General features: G+C 40.2%; 1 protein-coding gene across 3 annotated transcripts in view; it reads right to left on the reverse strand.

Annotated features, from left to right (window-relative positions):
- The window catches only part of pvrl2l (PVR cell adhesion molecule related 2 like), a 297,229-nt gene that overhangs the window by 157,956 nt on the left and 117,086 nt on the right, over nt 1-22,187 (reverse strand). For all 3 annotated transcript variants that reach the window (XM_044334965.1, XM_044334964.1, XM_044334963.1), the window contains exons 2-4: nt 16,113-16,225; nt 13,151-13,394; nt 408-701 (exon numbers count right to left, since the gene is read on the reverse strand). In XM_044334965.1, the coding sequence (XP_044190900.1) occupies nt 408-701; nt 13,151-13,394; nt 16,113-16,225 (651 nt within the window). The remainder of the gene's footprint in view (nt 1-407; nt 702-13,150; nt 13,395-16,112; nt 16,226-22,187) is intronic.

The following is a 22,187-nucleotide window of genomic DNA, read 5'->3' on the forward strand; positions in this document are numbered from 1 at the left end:
CAATAAAAGAAGAATAGGTTTTATTTGTATTCATGTGTTACACCCACAATTTTGAAACAATGCAGAAGTGAAAATGTGTTTTCAGATGTTAAAGCAAGTAGACCAGATGTTGTTTTTATTATTTAGGTCATTAGAGAAGCGGATTAGAAGTGATTTGGGAGGAGAGTGTGTGGAGGAGGTGTTCCACACTACAGTTTTAAAAGTATCAGTTTGTCATCATCGTGTTTCCACAGCTTGAGATATAAATATGGACTGTTCTAACTTATAATTAGCAATCTGTGAAACGTCCATCAATAAGCAGTGAGGGGGCTTGAGATGATAGAGAGTATCCTGAAGTACTGGCGTTATGTGGATATAAATAAAAGTGTGTGTGTTTGTGTGTGTGTGTGTGTGTGTGTCTTCCTTACACTCCACAGAGAGCTTGACAGGGTGGACCCACGGCCGGTCCTGTGTCCTCTGCTCCACCATGCATGTCACTTCCCTGCCGTTGTCCGCCGGTGTGGGAACCAACCGATACTCACTGCGTACCGTTACTGTGCCGTCCGGCCCGTTCGTGGTGCTGGTCGAGTGGTTTCCCCCGACCGACGCCAGCCACTTGATGGTGGCTGCCGGTTTGCCGTCCGCCGCCTCGCACTGGGCCACCACCACTGACTTGGTGCCGGCCTGGACGGTCACCACGTTGGCTGAGTTCTTGGGTTTGGCTGTGGTGGGGAGGGAGGGGGGTAAGTGGGAGGAACAGAGAGGGACATTATAGGGAGAGGGTGGGAGGGAGGAGATGATAGGAATCGAGACACAAGGGGTGAAGAGGAGAAGAGAGAAAAAAATTAAAAATGGCAGAGGAGGGAGAGAGATGAAAAATAAGTGTGGCAAAAGTAAGACATCAAACGTGAGGCAGAGGAGGAGAAGAGGGAGGAGGGTGAGGAGAGAGCAGAGGAAGAGGAGGTTCAATCAGTTTGTTGTGTATATATCCTACTGTGGCTGTAATGAAACTCGGGGAGGAGGGGAAGGCCCTCTGGTGTGACCCTAGGCCACTCAACATCAGAAGAGACAGAAAGAAAAAGTACAGATAGTTCCTTTAAAAGTCTTACAAACTAAATTCAGTTTTTAGAAGTTTTTTTTTTGTCTTTTTAATCATTTAAGGACAGCCTGTATGCTTTTTGTAGAATCTACAACAGCGCTTGTTCCTTCCATACTTGTAAAAACCTTGCATTTCCTAAACTATCAACTACCTGGAGGGAAAAGTAACAAAAAAACAGTCACCAACAGACACCAACTAATTGGCTTTGACGGAGTTATATCACCAGGAGCAGGTAATCTCTCCACTGAAGTGAAACATCAAACACACACAACATTTCAGGAGAGCTTTGACATTGCAGCAGCGATATGCAAAACATTGTTTTCGCTCCCCCCCCCCCCCGTCACATTAGCTTTGTGAAATCAAACTGGACTTGTTCTATAAAGTGGCAATGTTCCATGAAAATGTCCTTCCCTTCTTAAAAGAAAAACCCAACCTCGACACACTATCAATCAATCTCTAAATGTCAGTGAATTCCATTATTTTGTGTTGTCAAGTGTTGCCGTTTACTTTGTTTTGTTGTACCAAGTCTTTTTTAAAGCCTGCGCCATCTTGTACTGTAGGATGTGATTTAGTAAATTCCCCCTAAATGCCTTTCAATCTGTCATATCCGTTGTATCAGAATTGAAAGATTTTACTTATCAACAAAAAGTCAGGCAATTATTGAAAACAAATTTCCTGTCGGAGCTTTGCCTGCTGCTTTATTGAGGCTACTGTCAGTGGAAAAAATTGCTCTCTGTGTGTTCTTTGGTGGATTTCTTTCCACTACATGAGTCAAAGAAGAAGTCCTTGCTTTTTGTATTTAAGGGACTGACACCAAAATCTATATTGATCTTTAAATATGGTCACATTAATTCAAATAATAAAAAATACATATCACCAACGATTTAAATAGACACATAAATGATAGGTATATTAGTCTTTTCAATAATGTTAAATGCTTTCAATGAATTCTTTAATAAAGCACAGAAATAACTGTAATATATGCATTAAAGGTCATATTTGTAACCTATAATATGAAGTGCCAAACGCATAAATCAGAGGTTGAGATCATTACAGTACCTTGCTACAATGGCTTTGTGGCAAGAGTCATGCATCAGTCGCATGCTAGCTCTTGATTCATCATGCAATGGTATGCCTCTTAGTCTTCTGAGGTTCTTATGTGATAGAAATTAGGACAGGGTCCATTGGATCTGTTTCATTGGACTTAATTTCCTTTCTTTTAATTTCCTATCATTGTTTCTTTTGCTATTTGTGGATGGCAGATGATTTTGCCAGCTTTGTCACCTTGATTGTCTTCAAAGTTGGTCTTAAATCCAAATCCAAGCAGCAGTACAAAAGGTCTTAAAAAGTCTTACATATTGTCTTCTAAAAACCTAAAGATATCCTTGGATGGGAGATGAAACAAAGAGCGGGAACAAGCATCGAGAGCTGAGACGAAACGAGAGAGAAGTGAGCTCAGACATGAAGGAGAGAAGCAAAAGAGCATAGACGAGATGCAGACAGAGGGGATGACAGAGGAGATGAAACAGACATAAACAGACAGAGACTGACCATGCAGGGAGTAAAGCAGAGTGGTGGAAAGGGGTTTGGATTGATCTGGGGGCTTTAACAAGTGGGGAGTATCCGTCCCTGATGTGTTTCGTGACACTGCATCCAATTGAGCCTGCTGCTACTCCTCACATCCGTCTGAGGCATTCTGAGTACAGAGTAATTAGAAGGCAAATGGGAAGCCATGCCAAAGGAACTGAATAAACATTGCGCCAACCCCCCCCCCCCCCCTCCCCAAACCCTCACCCCTGTGTAAATATCAACAGGCTAAATGCCAGAGACTGACGGGGAGACAGGAAAAATGCATTACAGTAATGTTTTCAAACACAATAACTACATGAGGTATGTTTGCTTTAGGAAGCCATGCACTTAGAAAGCTTAAAAGTTATATTCACCACATGCTTTTGTTTTGAGTATTCAGATCACATTTTGATGAGTGTTTACCCAAAGATTGTGGTTTTTATAACAGAGGTACTGCAGTAAAAACTTTTCCAAACTCCCAACTCGCATTTGTAGGTTACAATATGGAGATACAATGTGCAGTCTAGAAATAATTAGACTTCAAAGTTCTAAATTTCCATTACAGGCAATCTGCTGTAGGGGAAATTTGCCCATTTGCTTTCATTCCTTTAAAGATACATTTGCTGTAAAGTGTCCTTGTATTTGGTGGAGACCTTTAAAGCAAGGAAGATGCTTGCCCTAAGTTGAAACTAAAAGTCTCTAAGACTCTTATAACCTTGGCAGTACAGAACAAGGCCGGTACCTGGAAGTAGAGCCCGACCGAACACTGGATTTTTGGGGCCGATACCAAATATTATAAAAAAATTCAGATGAATATATTGGCTGATATTCCTTATAAATATAAAATATATAACTTTATAACTTTAAGAAATAAAAAAATATCAGCAGATATCATACAACATATAAGCTGATACTGATATGATACCGATATATCTGCGATAGGCCAATATTGGCCGATTAAAATTGGCTGGGCTCTGTCTGGAAGATTGCCAGTTTGAATCCAAAACAAGGTGGGAATATCTGCCAAGCGCAATGATTTCTTACTGAGTGTGAAGCTGGCTGGAGACGAGCCATTTTTAGACCAAAACCCCACTCGCTGTTGTCATTACTGACCCATTTATTGCCTAAACTCAACCAAATTTGACAGAATCATCAGCTATCTGGCTTGCATTCCCATCAAGTTCAGCTGTACTTTGTGTTTATAGCTATTTATTAGCAAATTTTAGCATGCTAACAGATAAACTAAGATGATGAACATGGTAAACACCAAGTTATACCTGCTATTATTGTTATTGTGAGCATGTTAGCATGTTGATGTTAGTATTTAGCTCAAAGTACCACTGTAGAGTTGCTGTAGACTCTTGGTCTTCTTCTTTGATTAATCAAAAGTCCAACTTTTGAGTGATCAACATGCTACTTATTGACAAATCTGTTAGGATTTGTCACGCTCTCAAGCACCACCGCTATTACCGCAGTGGCAGAGTGGAACTGAATACATTTACACTGACAATGAAAGCAGAGTTTGGGTTAATCATGGAGTTGGCAGTCGCTCCCTCTGGCATTAAGGTAGTCGGTGTGAGAGTGGAAGTTATTCAGTCTCTATCAAATAGTCAGAAATGAATTATGACGCAGACTCTGAGAAAAAATAACATTGACAAATCGCTTCTGTCTAACCTCCACAGTCTGGATGTTAAAAGTTCTGTGTGGAGTAGCTTACTTTCAGCAACTGCTTTTACTGGACACCATATTTCTTGGCAAAAACGTCCAAACATTGAGATACTTTTATATAAATTACAGTGTTATATGCCGGTTTACAAGTGAGGTGCCACCACAGTAACGCCGACTGGGCTACTTCCATCTGCAGCCAAGATTTGTCTATTGACATTTTCATACATTGCCCCCATCCGTCAGTGTCATCCATCAACAAACCTCCCTGCAGTTTTGAATTCATCTCCAGCAAGCTTTCCTATTAAAAAAGGGTCAAACAACGAGATGAGAATAGCAAATTTCTGACAACCTTAATGTGAACCCTAGAGCCATTGAGCCTGCGTTTTAACTCCACTGAATCAAGTGCATAATGGAAACAAACTGCATCCTCCATATCGCATCAATTACAGTATGTCAGAAGTGATGAGCTGGGTTTTTAACATGATGTAGGATCACCAAACAATGTCTGGTAACACTGAAACAGAGCTTTGAAGAGCAGGCAGATTTGGATTTAGCAGCATTGGCTGGTGGCACATATCAATGTTACCTCCTTCTCTCCCTCTCTAAACATAGATTTATTCACTGCTGTACCCTGAAGAAGGCAGCCAAGTGATGTATTTTTTTTTTTTTTATTTTCTACTTTGCAGCATACATTCGCCAAAAAATCAATAAAGGCTTCTGGATCTTGTTAAATTCTTTGGAATCCATGTCTCACCAGCTGCCCAGGTTTGTAAACATCTTCTCTCAGCTTGACACACTGCTGCTGAATATTTCCAGACATTGTTGGGAAAAACATCTGTTTGGCTCTCTACATCTCCTCAACTGTTAACATTACATGAGTATTCAAGGAACACGGGAATAGTTTATACTGCAATTATTCTGCTGTTTGTGTGTGGTTTTGACAACTCATTATTGGCTGCTAGAAATGGTGACAAAATGCATTAATTAAAGTTTGAGACTAATTTAGTTAATTTAAGCTTGAGAGCACTAGCTAAGAGCTTAAAATGTAAAAAAAAAAGAAGAAGAAGAAGAAGAAAAAGAAGAAGAAGACAGAAATAATTCCCAATGTTACTGCTCTTATGCAAAAACTAAAAATTGTGCACACATCATTTTGATTTCTAAACCCAGCTCAGCTTTTCCTCTGAACACAAATACAAAAAGTGCCTTGAGGCCGTGTATTTGAAGACCCTTTGTGCTGCTGCATTTACCTGCATTTTGACTGATTCAGTGCTCCTATTTGAGGGCAAATGTACACTCACAGGCATTTTTCTCTTTTTTTACCTTCCCATGTCTGTTATCAACAACTCAGCAATATAAAAAGGATGGTGGATGCTGTTCCAATTCACAAAGGATGTCGGTACACAGCACAATTTATTATTGTAGTTTTGGTGTATCCGCTGACTGACAGATTTTCAGTGCATGGAAACTAGCTTGTTTTGTGCAGGTTATCTTCATCTGCCATAAAGGTTCTCCTTTGCCAAGGTTGTCAAAAACTCTGGAAGTCAAGGTATTTCTATTCAATTAATATTTGGTTTTAGAAAACACACCAATATCTATACTGAACTGAAGCACTGGCTGTGGTTTGTTATCAGGGCTGGAACCTAAAATGCACCGAGTGCTATCCTGGTAGGCCAAACGGATTACTTCTAAAATTTCTGTTTAACCTTTCTTCACCTGTAGAAGATTCACTTCGCACTTTTCTTCAGGGCAAGACCCAATTTCTTGCACATTTTCTAACCTGGGAGCTGCCCGGTAGGACCACATTCTTCTTCTGCTGCCCACTGAGCAGCTGACTGGAGCTGTTAAGGTCACAATGCTGTACTAAAGAATGCCTGAACAACAGATGTTGAGGAAGAGATGGACATTTATTCCTGTGTTTGGTGGCTGGAATCAATGGACCACCACTGCATAAGTAAATATTGAAGTATTAGTCATCATTTCTGAGAAACAGAGCTGCCCTGGAGGTATAAAAAGTTTCATCAGCTGAGTTAGACTCCAGTAAAAGCCTTGAAAACCAAAATCAAATAGAAAATCAAGTTATGTTTATTTATTAAGACAATTAGATAATTAATCTAAAAGGTTCACTTTGCTAACAATACATTTATGGGCTGCAGTGTGTCCTAATTCCATACTTGCATTATTCCACATGATATACACTATGCAGGGCTGCAACTAATGGTTATTTTCATTATTGATGAATCTGTTGATTAGATTGCAAGTTTTGTCTGACCAACAGTCCAAAACCCAGAAATATTACATTTAAATAGCTGAAACCAGCCAATGTCTGGTATTCTTTTGTAAATAAATCACTTTAATGATTTGTTGATCATTAAAATTGTTGCTTTTCTGTAAATTTTCAGGGTAAGTATCGGGGGAACGGTTGCAACACAGAAGTCAGGGACATGCTGTGAAGTCTACATGAGGTACACCTCACCCTTCAGTCAACATCCGCAAATCAGCCCGATCCAATCAGTTTTGCCAGAGTTAAAATTCACTTGGTAAGTAAAAAATACTATACGGAAATATTTATTTGTTGATGATTGTAAATTTATATCATCTATTGATGTTTCCCTTTTCTTATTTCCATTACCATTTTCAATTTCATCTCAATTTAAACGTTCAGTTTGAGCATTTCCACTTAAGCTTTTTTATTTTAAATTTCACTTTACATTTTTAAATGATCATTTTACATTTTAAATTTGCTTTTTCAATTTACTTTTTCTTTTTAAATTTAATTATAGCCTGATTATTCCTAGCAGTGTAGTAAAATAATAATTGTTATAATTTTATCTCTTCTAATTTTCTATTCTGACTTTTAATTTCAATTATGACCAAAAATATCCTCCATATGTGTCTATACAACTGACATAAATAGGTTAATGGTAAAAAAAAAAAAGTTAACTTGCCTTGAGTGAAGCCTTACTGGTCCATTTATTTAATTGATTATCTTTGCTTCAACTGTCCTTGCTGTTTATGAAACAGAGAGGAACACGATGATGATTTGGAGATGGATTGCACATGATGGGGAAGGACTTGTGATGGTTTCAACATTTTAAATTCCAACCCAATGATATTCATAAGAGAAAATGGTGATTATTCATTAAGGAGTTTTAGAGACGCATTGGACCAATTTCATACAATTGCAACATTTCACAGGATAAATTGGTTTAAAGAGTTATTTTCTTGGAGGACAAAGTGAAACATTAAGGAGCATTATTTGCCAGAAATATTAAGTACCTACTTGTTTTGAGGTTGTTTTATCCAACTTTTGTCCCGCACCTATGTTTCTTTCGTCTCAACAGAGCAGTGAAAGTAACAATGTGCAACGTCAATTTCAGGCCTGATTGTGTCCAACACATTTATCCCAAACTTTTAAAAAATGGTTGGTAATGGTAGAGGACATGTGTATGTTGCTCACATTAAATTATGGTTACTCTAAATAAATGCATCTCTCTGCAAAGAGGGAAAGTTATACAGTACTTTCTAACCAGCTCTTTCCAACCTACTGATCTACTACAGTCTCCCTCACCGGTAATTGTATTTATGTCCTGCTGGCCACACTATATTCAAGTATAATTGGCCACCATTGATTTTGTATGGTCCCCATCCAAGACAATATGATATCATTCACTGACAAGTGAGTGATTCTTTATTCACACCCCAATATTGGCTGGCAGTGGTGCTGTATCCAATAAGTTATAATACGATTGGCTGTCAGGATTATGCATTCATACTTAAATAAAATGTGATAAGATTGGGGTGCTGGTGGTTCTATATTAAATAAGATGTAATATGATTGGCTGCCAGCAGTCGTGGATTCAATAAGATCTAATGTGATTGGCTAATATGGCTTCTATATAAAATAAGGTAAAATATGAGTTTTCAATTGACTTTGGGACACTTGGTTCTTCAAGTGCATTTACATGAACCAGAGTCTGTCCCAGAGAGCTTGGCACTGTTGTAACTCCAGACAAAAGGCAAGCCAGTGAGCTTTCCAGCAGGTATTTCCCAGTCTACCTCTGCTTTGTGCCAACAGCAGCAGTTTAGGAGGCTTAGCCCACATCGATCTGCAAGCCCACCAGAATATCTCCCCGTGTTTTTCTCGGCAAGATAGCCAAGTTTCTGCATCTTCTATGTGCTCTGGTCTCTGTGAGAGAAGCTTCCAGCGTGGATTCTGAATTGTTTTGTGAAGATTCACTTTGAAAAACTACTGGGGAAAATATTACTGGCCCAGCTGGGGGAACACATGAAAGGAATTTGAAAACATTTTACTGGCTGAAACAACTGGGTATACTGTAATGAATTTATTTTAATTATTGCATTTTAAAAATTGTTTATCGTACAGTGTCTCCACAGTGCGGAGTCTATGTGTACTATTTTAGAGAAGCAGATAAGGAATCCCCAGACCCACATTTCAAGCACCAACAAATTAACTACAATTTCTTTCAGAAATGCAGCTTTCTTTCAGTTATTACTTTGATTGTATTGTACTGTGACAAAAATAAATGAAATGTTGTGAAGTTGCACCCAATTTGTGCAAGGTAAAGAAAAAAAAGAAAGGGCTAAAACATCCTCCATATCTCACACTGACAAACAAAAACAATTATGATTAAAAAAAGTAAAAAGTACCAGGCCTAAACCGCACAGAATATGAATTCAGTAAATGCAGCGTTTCAGTTCAAAGGCATCTTCCCAGGACATCCCTTGAGCCTGCCATTATGATAGGAGTGCATAATGTGCGAGCTCTTAAACACAGAAGCACTGATGCTAGGGGCCACGTACTGTAAGCACATCACTTCCATATAACAAGCAAGGGAACTGGTGTTATTCACATGGAAGCATGAAGACTCCTCAGTGTTGTTAACTGCTGAAAAAAGACACCAGGCATCGGATTCCTTTGTAAGCAGAGTGCAAACGGGAGGACATGTGGGTGGATGAATAACACCAGCTGTCTCCGATTACAAACAGGATGCGTCCCCTGCTAACAACAACTTAACATCCACTCAGTTTCAAAAATCAAGACGTTTAGGTAAGTTTAAGCATTTCTCCAGATTTCACATTGTGGGCTGTGCTCTGCTAAATGTTTGCGGTTGTGCAGCCTTTTTCATAGGTGGTTATTAAACTGTGCAGAGAATAAAAGCAATCAGGTGCATCAAGGAGGTTTAGTATCTTATCTTGGCAATATAGCTGCCATTACATAACTACAATTGTTTCCATGTATGACCTGTTTTCTTGCTTATTACATATCACACTACTTTAATGCAACTTTTCTTAGTGTATAACGTATACAATTAAATATCTACTTCTTTCGGCTGTTCCCATTAGGAGTCGCCACAAGTGTTTCCATCTCTTCCTGTCCTCCTGTCAACCAACTGCATGTCTTCCCTCACCATATCCATGGCCTTCCTGTTTTCCTCTTGCCTGGCAGCTCCATCGTCAACATCCTTCTCCCAACATAACCAGCATCTCTCCTCCACACGTGTCTGAACCATCTCACTTTGTCTCCGAACCGCCCAACATGAGCTGTCCCTCTGATATACTCATTCCTAATCCTGTCTATCCTCGTCACTCCCAACGAAAATCTTAGCATCTTCAACTCTGCCACCTCCAGCTTCTTATCTTTTCGAATACACATGTATTCCATCTTGCTCCTACTGGCTTTCATTCCCTTTTCTCTCCAGCGCATACCTCCATCTCTCCAGGTTCTCCTCAATCTGCTCCCAACTCTCACTGGAGATCACAAAGTCATCCATGAACATAATCTTGTCTGTCAATCTGTCCGTCTTCATTGCAAACAAGAAAGGGCTCAGAGCTGATCCATAATATAATCCCACCTCTTGAACCCGTCTGTCACTCAAACCGCACACCTCACCACTGTCACACTGCCCTCATACATATCCTGCACCGCTCTTACATACTTCGCCGCCAATACTGATTTCCTCATACAATACCACACCTCCTCTCACAATGCAACTCCTTCTGACCCTCTCTATACTTCTCCATCAACATTCTCAAAGCAAACATTGCATCTGTAGTGCTCTTTCCTGGCATGAAACCATACTGCTGCTAACTAATCATCACATCTCCTCTCAACCTAGCTTCCACTACTCTTTCCCATGACTTCATGCTGTGGCTGATCAACTTTATACCTCTGTAGTGACTACAGCTCTGTACATCACCCTTATTCTTGAAAATCCAGTTAAGAACTCCACTGCCATCTCTCCTGAACATCTCCATGCCTTAACAAGTATGTCATCTGGACCAACCACCACCATCTGTCCTTCCACATTCCCCTTCCTTGATACCAAACCTGCCCATCACCTCCTTCATCACCTCTGTTCCCTTCGCCAACATGCCCATTGAAGTCTGCTCCAATCACCACTCTCTCCTCCTTGGGTACACTGTCCACCACTCCAGAGTTCTTTTTTCTCTTCCATCTCACATCCAACCCGCAGGGCATATGTGCTGACAACATTCATCATCACACCTTCAGTTTCCAGCTTCATACTCATCACTCTGTCTGACACTCTCTTCACCTTCAATACGCTCTTGACATACTCCTTCAGGATTACCCCCCTACCCCATTTCTCTTCCCATTCACACCATGGTAGAACAGTTTGGCCTTACTTCCCCTTCTACCTGGCCTCTTGCACAAACAGTATATCTGCCTTCCTTTTCTCCATCATATCAGCCAATTCTCTCCCTTTATCAGTCATGGTGCTGACATTCAAAGTTGGAAGTCTCACCTCCACACTCCTACCCTTCATCCTCTTCCACTATCTCCTGACATGCCTTCCCCCTCACCTTCACCAAACAGTAGCATAGTTTCCACCGGCACCCTGCTGGTCAACAGTGCCTGTGGCGGCAATTGGTAATTTAAGCATATAAACGCACACACATATAGGTGACAAAGGAAAAACCAACATAAAGTGTCATAGTAAGGTGTTGGTCCACCATGTGCAGCCAGAACAGTTTCAGTGTGCCTTAGCATTGGTTCCACAAGTCTCTGAACTGTACTAGAGGGATGAACATCATTCTTCCAAAAGATATTCCCTCATTTGGTGTTTTGTTGATGGTGGTGGAGAGCGCTGTCTAACACATCGGTCCAAAATCTCCCATAGGTGTTCAGTTGGGTTGAGATCTGGTGACTGCCAAGGCCATAGCATATGATTCACATCATTTTCATACTTATCAAACTAGTCAGTGACCCCTTGGGCCCTGTGGATGGGGACACTGTCATCCTGGAAGAGACCACTCCCATCAGGATAGAAATATATCATCATAGGATAATGACTCAGCACAACTTTGTATTGATTTGCAGTGACCCTTCCCTCTAAGGGGACAAGTGGACCCAAACCATGCCAGCAAAATGCCTCCCAAAGCATAACAGAGCCACCAGATCCCCTTACTCCAGGGGTCAAACAGTCAGACCTACCTGTTTTTCCTTTAATTTGTCACCAGTCTGTATGTTATTTATTTAAATTTCCTCTTTTTGTGATCCAGACATGCAGTGGTAGTCTGTGTTGGCATCTCTGTTAGTATAATTAGACAGCTGTATTTGATATGATGCAAGATTTTACAGCTGTGTGCTCCCTGTGCTGTTTGTCTTTAAAACATAATTTGTAACATAAGATGTGATATCTTACTAAAGTCAAAAGCTGAATTCCTGAGAGAGAAATGTTTGTGAATGTTTGCCACTGCTAGATACATGTATATACAAGAATAGTCTGATGTTTGGAATATAAGGCTGTGGTGGGATAACTGCCTTGTTATGATTAATTTATCACAATAAGAGTCATCAACGAGTAATGTAATCACTCATTTGACCAAAACATGTTTAAACCTAATTAAACTGAAATGTAGAAGTGTTCAAATATGTCAACAAGGTCACAGGAAGTTGACCCTGATGATGTGTTTATGTGAAAAAAAAAGACAACATGATGACAAATGATTGTAGAGCATCTGTAGAGCATCTACCAGACTCTTTGCAGGCTGATATACTTAGCAGGATGATACCCTACATCCAATGCTCTGTGAGCAAGTCAAAAAAAACAACAAAAAGACAAAACAGCAAAAGAGATGCTCATTTATTAGCTCTTGATCACATTGTTCTGAACTAACTATCAAATAAACCCACCCAACCTCCAGTTATTGTTGGAAAATACAATAATGTCAGCCATTTAAATGACCTTAATCTGCTTTTTCATTAATACTAGAGTACTTTACGCTATACATCCGTTACCTAAATATGTATGACTCAACACAGAAGTTACAGTCACACCCACAAAATAAACAACAACACTGCCTAAAAGATTACCTGCTACTCAAATCACATTTAAATTAACAGTGTGTCTATACGTAAAAGGCTGACAGTATATAAGTAGTGCCATGTCTGAATCTTTCAGACCCATATTTCTTGTTTTTCATTCTGCATCTAACAGGATATACCCTGAGAATTCTCGTCAAATGCTTTAAATTGCTTCTTCTTAGGCTTTGTTCCAAAGGGAACGTCTTTTATAGAAAGCAGTGATAAGCAGATGGCTGGGGAGGCACTTGTCAAGGGTGATGTAGCAGAACAGCTTTTGAAAGCCTGCTTGAAGCACAGTCCTCTTTTGCTGAAAAGTTGAAATACTTTTGACCTTTTGATGCTCTAATCCTTAAGTGTCCTTGTTACATAAAAAAAAAAACACACAAAAGTCTCAGCTATGTCTGCAATAGAAAGCAACTTTTCTTTTTACATTCGGTGTAGCAAGGGTTACATAATGTTATATGGATACATTGCATCTTACTACTCACCAAGCATGATAAGGGTGGTGGTCCCTTGTTCATTTCCAGAAGGGTAGGTGGCATACTCGCAAGTATAGCGGCCGGCATCAGACATTCTGAGGTCAGAAATCCTAATGGACGGGTTCTCCAGGGTGTTGTGGAGGAAGACAACTCGGTCTTTGAAGGACAAGTTGGGGAAACTCTGTCCATAGACGGGGTGGAATACAGCGATGTTGTCCCTCTGACCATCAATGGGTTCCCATATCCAAGACACCTGGAAAGAATAGAGTTTGTAAAGGAAATCAGTGATTGTTTTTCAGGGGTTTCTGAATTACAATTTTATGCCAAAAATAATTTCAATCATTCATGTGTTCTCTGAAAGCTCTCCAACACTCAAAACAAAACATTCAAACCCAGACTAAAAACATCTCTGAACAGTAAGCAGCTCATTATCTACTGCATCTATTTAATAACTGTATGAATAAACAAGAACATCCAATAATTATCTACAACAACTCAAAAAAAGCCTGTGTTCATGTTTAAATTTCAGCAACGGTATATTTAACTGCATGACTATTAAAATCCGCACTATTCTTTCTACTTTGAAACTTGGAATAATTTCATTTACGGTAGGAAAATGTCAAACTCAATTAAAGCTGTCTGAGTAAAGGAGCCAAGAGAATCTATTACAAGATTAAATTGAAGGTCTCTTAGACTTGCAAACACTCTCTCAAGGACCCCCGATGCCTTTTTAAAGAAAGTCATCTAACGCACCTTTCTGTCTTTAGATTTCTGATGTGAGAGAGATATTGATATCTGTTATGGCTATATGAGACTCCACCGCCAGGGAAAATACTGTGATGTTATACCAAATTGATTTTCTTTTCTCTGCAGTTTTCAAAGTGACAGTTTCAAATACAAATTGCTGTCTAGTGGTGGACCAGGAAGTAGAGGGAATAAAGTTCATCAATACACATTTAGCAAACATCTATTAAATTTACAACATCTAGAGGTATGCCAGAGACGGTTGAAGGGTGCGAGGAGGAAGACGGATCGTAACCCAGATGTCAGCACAAATTAGTGGATGAGACTTCCCTCCTTTGCTTTGGATTGTAAAGAAAATATAACATAGGGCAATTTCGCCTGTCTGCAATTTCGTTTTTTTGTATATGAACAAATTGCCTATTGATTCCATCCACAACTCTGAGAGGGACAGATCACACCAGGAGCAAATTGAACTAGTAAACAGCTCATAACGCTTTTGCTTTAGTCTACTTGGAGCATCAGTTCAGGTGGTGTCAGATAAGTTGTCATCTGGGATTTGATAAAATAAATTGACTTTCAGATAGTCCAGAGGTTCCCATTCTGGTGTAGTGTTTGCTCGGCCCTTCCCATTGGATAAGATCCAGTTAAAATGGAACGAGCTGTGAGTGATAATTGCTCTAGAAATGAAAGGAAACAGTAACAACATATTTACATACTGGTCAGAAAGACTTTTAAGATGATTTTAATTGCATATTTCCTTAAGTAATGTAATCCCCATGACTACATATTGATTGCTGTGGACACACTGCTGATGACTGTAACAGGCAGGAGAGCTAATTATTATTTTATTATCAATTAATCTGTCAGTTATCGATTTGTCTATAAATTCAGGAAATTGGGAAAAATTAATCAACAGTCAATATATATTTCTGTGTCGTATATATCATATACGACACAGAAATGCTTCAAATCATCACGTTTGAGAAGCTGCAAACAGCTAATGTTTGGCGTTTTCGCTTTAGAAATGATTAAAACGATTAGTCTATTACCAAAATAGTTGTGGATGAATGTTCTGTCACTATGTAGGCTGTGTGTAAACTGCCTCAGATGAGAAGTTTATGCCAATTTCATAAGCAAACATAGTGGCTCAGGATGTGTTTAGTTTACTTTAGAACAAACATCGGAGGAGGAGAAAACAGCAAGCCGGCACTTTAAGAGAAAAAAAAATATGCCTTCCAGCAGTTCCAAAATATTGTTGTTCACATGCTGAATTTTTTTTTTGGTTTGCTAGACTGCTGCAAATACCTCCAGGAAACTAATAGGTTTTCTTCAGACTTGCAAAGGTGTGTGAGATGGCAGTGTCACCATGAGTGCAAGACTTACTTGTTTGCCACCAAGTCCAGCTGTTGTCAGTGAGAGAATAACTCAAACATGTACAATGACTGTTTGTTAAACCGCAGTGCATGATTTTCTCTGACTGCATGTGATAAATACACACGTGTACACGTTTACAACATGTAAATAAGACAACCTACAGCTGTTTCCACGTACATCAAGCTCTCTTTTTCCCCCCATTCTTTAAACAACTACGTCTATTTTTTGCGCATTCGAACAAATGAAGACTTTCCTTCAAATGGAGACTGTCCAAAAGCGTGTGCCGTTATCCCCATTTGAAGGATTATCACGTCAGTAACAGCTATAAACACTTTTCCCTCTAGACGTGTTCAAACAACCCGTCAGATAAACTAGTTCATTTTAAGCATACTCTGGTCTTAACTGTTTGCTTTTGTGCTAAGCTAAAGCCAAACATTTCCTGGAGCTGCCTCCGCTGCGTGCCATCACCGAGCAAAGATACTGCTGGTCAGTAAATAAATCTAATATGTACATTAACTGCCTGTAAAGCCATGCTAAAATAAGCATACAGAGCGTGAATAAGAGCCTTAGTTTGGACCTAGTGGAGCTGTTTTGCTGTGCTTCAAACGTTCAGTATTCCTTTCACAAAGCAGAATTTTGTATCATGAATTTCTTTGCTGGCGTGTCTGTTTTTTTTCTGCACGAGGGACTGGACTCATGGGAGGGAGATTTACCTTTTTGCCCTCCAGATAAACCTCCTCAAATCTCTTTCAATGAATTCACTCCATTAGGCATAAACACCAAGTCAGTCTAAGACATTCTGAGCTTCAGTGCTTCTGCTAAAAACACAGTGTTGTCTTTTCATCTGCCTTACCTGTGTGAGTTTGGTCCGGCCTCCTCCGTCGATGAATTGGCAGCGGAGCTCAACTGACTCTGTAGGATACGCCTCCAGCTCCTCCTCGACTCGCACTTTCTGAGCTCTGTTACCTGGAGGCAGGAGACAAAAAAGGAGACAAAGAGGGAGATTAGTCAGTCATCCACAAACCCAATATTATTTGAATAATTAAACATTTGTTTGTTTATACCGAAATCGAACCAGAAAGTTGAACAAACAGAGACTAAAAGGCAGAGGATGGAAAGAGGGAGAGCGGTAACAGTGGAGTATTTAGAAGTATTTCATTATGAATCTGGTGAGGATGAAATCGCAGTGATTGATGTTTTTCCCTCCCACTTGTTTTGTTTTTTTGTCAGGAGGGAGGATCGAGCCCCTTGAAGTGTTCTCGATGAGGTTACGGAGAAGCATGATGGGAACAGAGAGAGAAAGACAATGAGGGGGGAATTAAGAAGGAGCCAGACAGAGAAAACCGAGACAAGTTCATTAAAGCGACGAGAAAAAAAAAAAAAAAAAAAAAAAAACGGAATCATGAGGCTTTGATAACAAGCCTCAGGCGGAGTCTTAGCCAACTTCCTTCAGCTAAGGCCTTCCTCATTACAGTAAATCTCATCTACCAGGAGGCATCGCTAGGGGGCGAGCCTCTAGGAACACCACAGCAGCCGGGGTAGCGTTTCTCTAATCTGTTTGAAATTCAGTGGAAGACACCTGTAACTTCCTCGCTCGAGCGTGCACAGAGTGAGCAGAGCCAGTCATCCAGGCCGGCTCAGTGTCACGGAAACAAGCCAGGAGAGCTGCCCTGTTCATTCAAACTTTAACTGAGATGAAAGCGGGTTGGTTGGAGCCAAGCAGTGTCTCAACAACACCCGTGCAGTATCCTCTAACCTGCAGGCTGTTTCACAATCCTGAGCTTAAATTGGATGAGCGGAATGAGTTTTCTTAACATTCGCCCCCTTATTCTGTGATCGACTGACTACACTAGGCTGAAGCGGTCTGCTGCTGAGGCCCAAATCATGTGCTGCAAGACTTCTTTTTTTAAAACCTGTGCTTTCTCCTTTTTTACCTTTTGTGGAAAAAATGTCACCGTATTCCGAACAAGAATCGGTATTACTGATTCTGTCAGGTCTCCGCGTTCAAAGGCACTCCACAGGAGAGCCTGGCTTCTGCTGAATTTTAGATGGATTTGACAAATAAAACTTATAAAGCAGAAAATACATTTGAGGCAAAAAAAAAAAAAAAACTTCAAATAGTTTGCATGCTAAAGCAGCAGGAAAACCTGTGCAGGGCAAATTCTACTAAACAACAGGATCTTAAAAGTACTCCTTGATACAGTCTGGTTTTCAAATGCATATAAGTCTTGTTGTGTGAGGAACGTGTTGATTAAAAGCACTTCAGCGCCTTATATGAACCGTCCCTGCCTCTTAGCGATAGGCCCTTTTTATTTGGATTAGTCCTCTGCAAGAAGCTCTCGACTAGCGAGACAAATCGCCGCAGTTGTGCCTCTTAAAAATTATATATACACACATAACCAACAAATTGCATTTTGCAGTATTACATTTCTGGAAATTAATGAACTTTAATGAACTTGTAATCCTTGTAATCATGGGGGGGGGGGGGGGGGGGGGCAGAAAATGACTCAAAGAAAATAAGAAAGAAAAACAAAAAGAGAAGGATCAAAGAGAGCAACTTGTAATCCTCCATTAATACAATCTAGTCCGAGTCCAGCAGCTCAATGTGTTTGGCAGCTACCAAATACAAATCATACGAGGCTTCAAGTGACATTTTTAAAGAGTCTTTGAGTGAGTCAGTGAGCCTCATCATCAAACCCCCTGATGCCCACTTTAGTTACTGTAACACATAATGACGCTTTCTTTTTTCCCCTTTTCTTCCTGCACTCGTTCTGTTCCTTTAACCGTTCTCCGCCTGGCACTCATGCAATGATCCAGACCCCTGCCACGAACACCCCCCCCCCCCCGGATCAAATCCTACCAAGGTCTTTTCTCCTCCACCTCCCCTTGCCTCCTGCCCTCTCAGTCAGTCCCTGCGCCTGTAAAGATAAAATTCTTGCGGGGAGCCGGCCTCTCACTCTCTCTTCACAAAAAAAAGGGGATAAGCACTCGATAACCGCTGGCCAGCCCCGGGTGGTTCCGCAGAAAAAAGCCTCTTAGTGTGTGAGGGATTGATTAGGACAATATGTTAGCATGGAGGTGAATGGACTGGCTGGGGTATAGCCTGCAAAATCAGCTGTAAAACAGTCACACTAACAATGAGTGTGAAAAGTGTGTGTGTGTGCTGCAGGGGGTGTTGCATCCACGTGTCCGCCCATGTGTGCGGGGAGGAATTCTGTGTGTAAAGGCATATGCTTGATGGTGTGTGTGTGTGTGTGTGTGTGATTACAGTACATCTGAGTGTGTGTGTGTGTGTGTGTGCATAAATCAGAGCATCTCGTCGTAATGTGAGCGCATACGCGACTGACTCAGTCATTGAACCACAGTCTCTACCCTGAGGGAGACAATGGGCTGTCAAACCAGTTATCCATTACCGTTTTAAGACAGTCATACGCACACACACACACACACACACACACACACACATAAACACACATATGCGAAAGCCATAAATGCAAACTACTTGCTGTCAGATGAGTTTTTTCCACGGCACAAATAAACAAAAAAATAGCAGCAATGAACCGAGAGTTCAACTCTTGGCTCCGTTGTGTTTCTCCTTCCATCACATTCCTCTGCTCTCTTTCCTTTCTTTATTCTCTTATGCACAAGCACGCAGATTAGTTTCCCCTAATTAAACACATCAACCCACAATTCCCTCTATTCATAAAGAATCTGTAAAATTCCACTTCACACCAGATAATCCATGAATCACATAAACTTTCCGGTTATACGTAGCGGTCAACGAAATCTCTTCTGTGACGCAGGGAAGTTAATCATATTTTTTATTATTATTATTGTTTTTTATATTTATATTCTTTCTCTCTCAACCTAACCAGTCAAGGCAGATGGTCGCCCACCCAGCGCCCGGTTCTGTTCAAGGTTTCTTCCCATTAAAAGAGGAGTTTTTTCCTTGCCGCTGTAGCCAAGTGCTTGCTCACGGGGGAATAGTTGGGTCTCTGTAAATTAAAGAGTACAGTCTAAACTCGCTCTATGTGAAAAGTGCCCTGAGATAATTTCTGTTGTGATTTGGCGTAACATAAATAAAATTGACTTGACTTGATTTGACTTAACAGACTGAAAGAGCTAAATACTAAAAGAGAAAAAGTCAGAGAGGGTGTGAAAGGAGTCGGAGAAAAAAAAATCATGAGGACGGATTCATGTAGCTGAATGAAATAGTAACAGAAAAGAAATAGTGAATTGACTAAAGGAACGACTGCAGAGAGAGAGTAAAGGTGATGGAGCTGCAGGGGGAGACAGCAGGAGAAAATAAAGAAGAATGACTAAAAAAACCAGAAAGAAGAATAAGAAGCCACAGAGGGAGAAACTTTGAAGATGAGGAGAAAAGTAAAACATTGAAAGAGTGAGAGGAACAGAGAGCAGAGAGCACGAGATCGCATCACAAATGATTCATTTCCCTCAGAGGTTTGACTCCAAAAAGCCCTGCGGAGAGCGAGCAGACAGGCTCAGAGAGAGAGACGAGACGAGCTCCAGGATGAAGAAAGTTTCTCTTTCTACGGTGCGTACATGACGACCTCGCTCTCACAAAAGTGACCACTTGTAGGCGTTTCGCTGGGCGGTTTCTGGGTGTCACATATCGCTGTTGCTAACATGTTTTAAACTTTGGCACCTGGATCATCTGATTTTGCACAAATGTTTTAACATTTTGCATGTCTAGAAAGAAATATCCTTGATTTTATATTTTACTTGAGCTGAGGGAGTTTGCTACTTATCCCTCTTTCGCTAGTTGGCCAGCAAACTAGCACGACTTTTGTCTATGATAGCTAAAGGCAGCAGCTAAAATACTTGTAAGACCATGACTTATTGAAACTTGGCCAATTGGTCTATCAGAGAGGTGAGAGGTCCAAACTGTATGTTGTAAACCATCACATACCAACTTCCTGGTTCAACTTTGTCCTACTGTACTTACAGCACATTCATGGTTTTCCTAGCAACATTACAGGTACACTCACTTTCCCCTCAATAAAGTGGTGACTAATCTGGCTTGTTGTTAATGATGGCTTGTTGGAAACCTGTCTGACTGCTCATGTTTCTTACACCGCCCTGATCCTTGGATTTGATCCTCTACAGACACGTATTAAGACATCTAAAATTACTCTGCTTGGAATAGTAATGTGTGTTTGATATGGTTTTTCAACAAAATAAGTATAATTACCACATTAAAATACTTGAAATGGCATCTACTCCATCTCCCTCATTAAAAAAAATCCAGAATCTATGAATATGTAAATATCGTTCCTTTCAAAAGTTTAACTAGAGGACACAAGATGTCTCTGACTTCACCCCTGAAATCCATCCTCAGTGTTTGTGCACCGGAGGCGTCAGGCTGCCACGTAACACTTGGTGTAAGTTGAACATTGGACCACTTCCAAACTAGTTGTGATGTCACTACTCATACTCATAGATGCATAAAGTCAGATTTTCAGCAGAAAGTGTCAAACTTTTGCACCATGAAGTTCAAATATCCAACTTTAGGAACAAGAAGAAAAACTTTTTTTAAGCATAAGAGGAACTTTCCAATATAAGCCTTAAAATATATCATTTAAGTTAAACAATTTCTACTTAGATTTCCAATTTGCTCTATAGGTATAGTTTCCATGTATTAAAAAGTTTCCTTGAATAAGAGGACACTGCTCAACAGCTCAGAATCACCTTTTCATTAGAACTTTAAAGAGATAAATGGGAGAAGGTGCAAAATAACTGCCTTTTTATGCTTCGTATAAGCCAGATATTTTACTTTATGTGCATACTGAGATCAGAGATACAATGTAGTATTGTCTGAAATACTGGGCAGAGGCCATAGCATTGATCTACAACGACCCCACCCATCCTCTGCCATCAGGCTGCAGACTGAAACTTCCAAATAACCAGGAAGATGACAAGAAATCCTTTATTCCATCGGCTGTGACCATCCTCAATAAGAGCCTGTTTAAAAAGGCCCATTGGAACTCGTCTGCCCCCCTTCAACCCCTCCACCCTCCACCCACACACTCATACACTCCTGTATTTCATTATTATTATTATAATAATAAGGCTGATCTTTAGGACATTCTACAACTACCACCATAACTTTGTTTTAATGTGCATTTACCTATTTATTGTTAAGTACTGCTGTGTAATATGCATTGCTGTGATGGTGGAAAAATCCACTCATCATGTTTATTGCTGCCACTTAGTCACTTTAAGACTTTATCCTACCTTTAATGTATAAATATTGTTTATTGTTGTGTATGACGTGCATTGTCTGTGCTAAACAGGAATTTCCATTTCATGTAGATGTTATGGACAATAAAGTAGTCTGAATCTGAATCTTCCATTCAGAGATCATGAAAAAACAACATAAGTTCAATGACAACAATTGTTTAATACCTGGAATTTTTGCACTGCTTGTTGATCAACAGCTAAGTCCAATTATATATTTCCCCCATAACTTTAACTGAAGCACACACTTTCTCAATTGTTATAGACAATTATTGGAGACACGCTTTGTGCCCTGTGAAATCACATGTAATTGCTGAGTATGGTTATGCTCTTTTATTTTTTTCCCTGCGAGCGCATGACACATACGCCTGTCCTACTATGAGGAAAATTGGTGTCAATACACAGCTATGACCCCAATCTTTTCAACCCTTTCCATTATTTGCTCGCAACCACAATGATCCCACAATTTGCTGCTTATTCTAATGTTGCTCTCAGTGGAAGTCACTGTGGATCGGAGCGACGGCTAAACGTAAATGGAAAGTCAAGCAGGGGAGGCGGTTAAATGAATGGCCACACTCTGCTTCCCTCCCAATGCACCAGAGAGATGAATCACAGTTAATTGACATTTAGAGGCTTGTGGCATTTGCCTGTTTATGTGGAGCTTCCCGAC

Source organism: Thunnus albacares, chromosome 19 (genome assembly GCF_914725855.1).
Source record: "Thunnus albacares chromosome 19, fThuAlb1.1, whole genome shotgun sequence".
Taxonomy (NCBI): Eukaryota; Metazoa; Chordata; class Actinopteri; order Scombriformes; family Scombridae; genus Thunnus; species Thunnus albacares.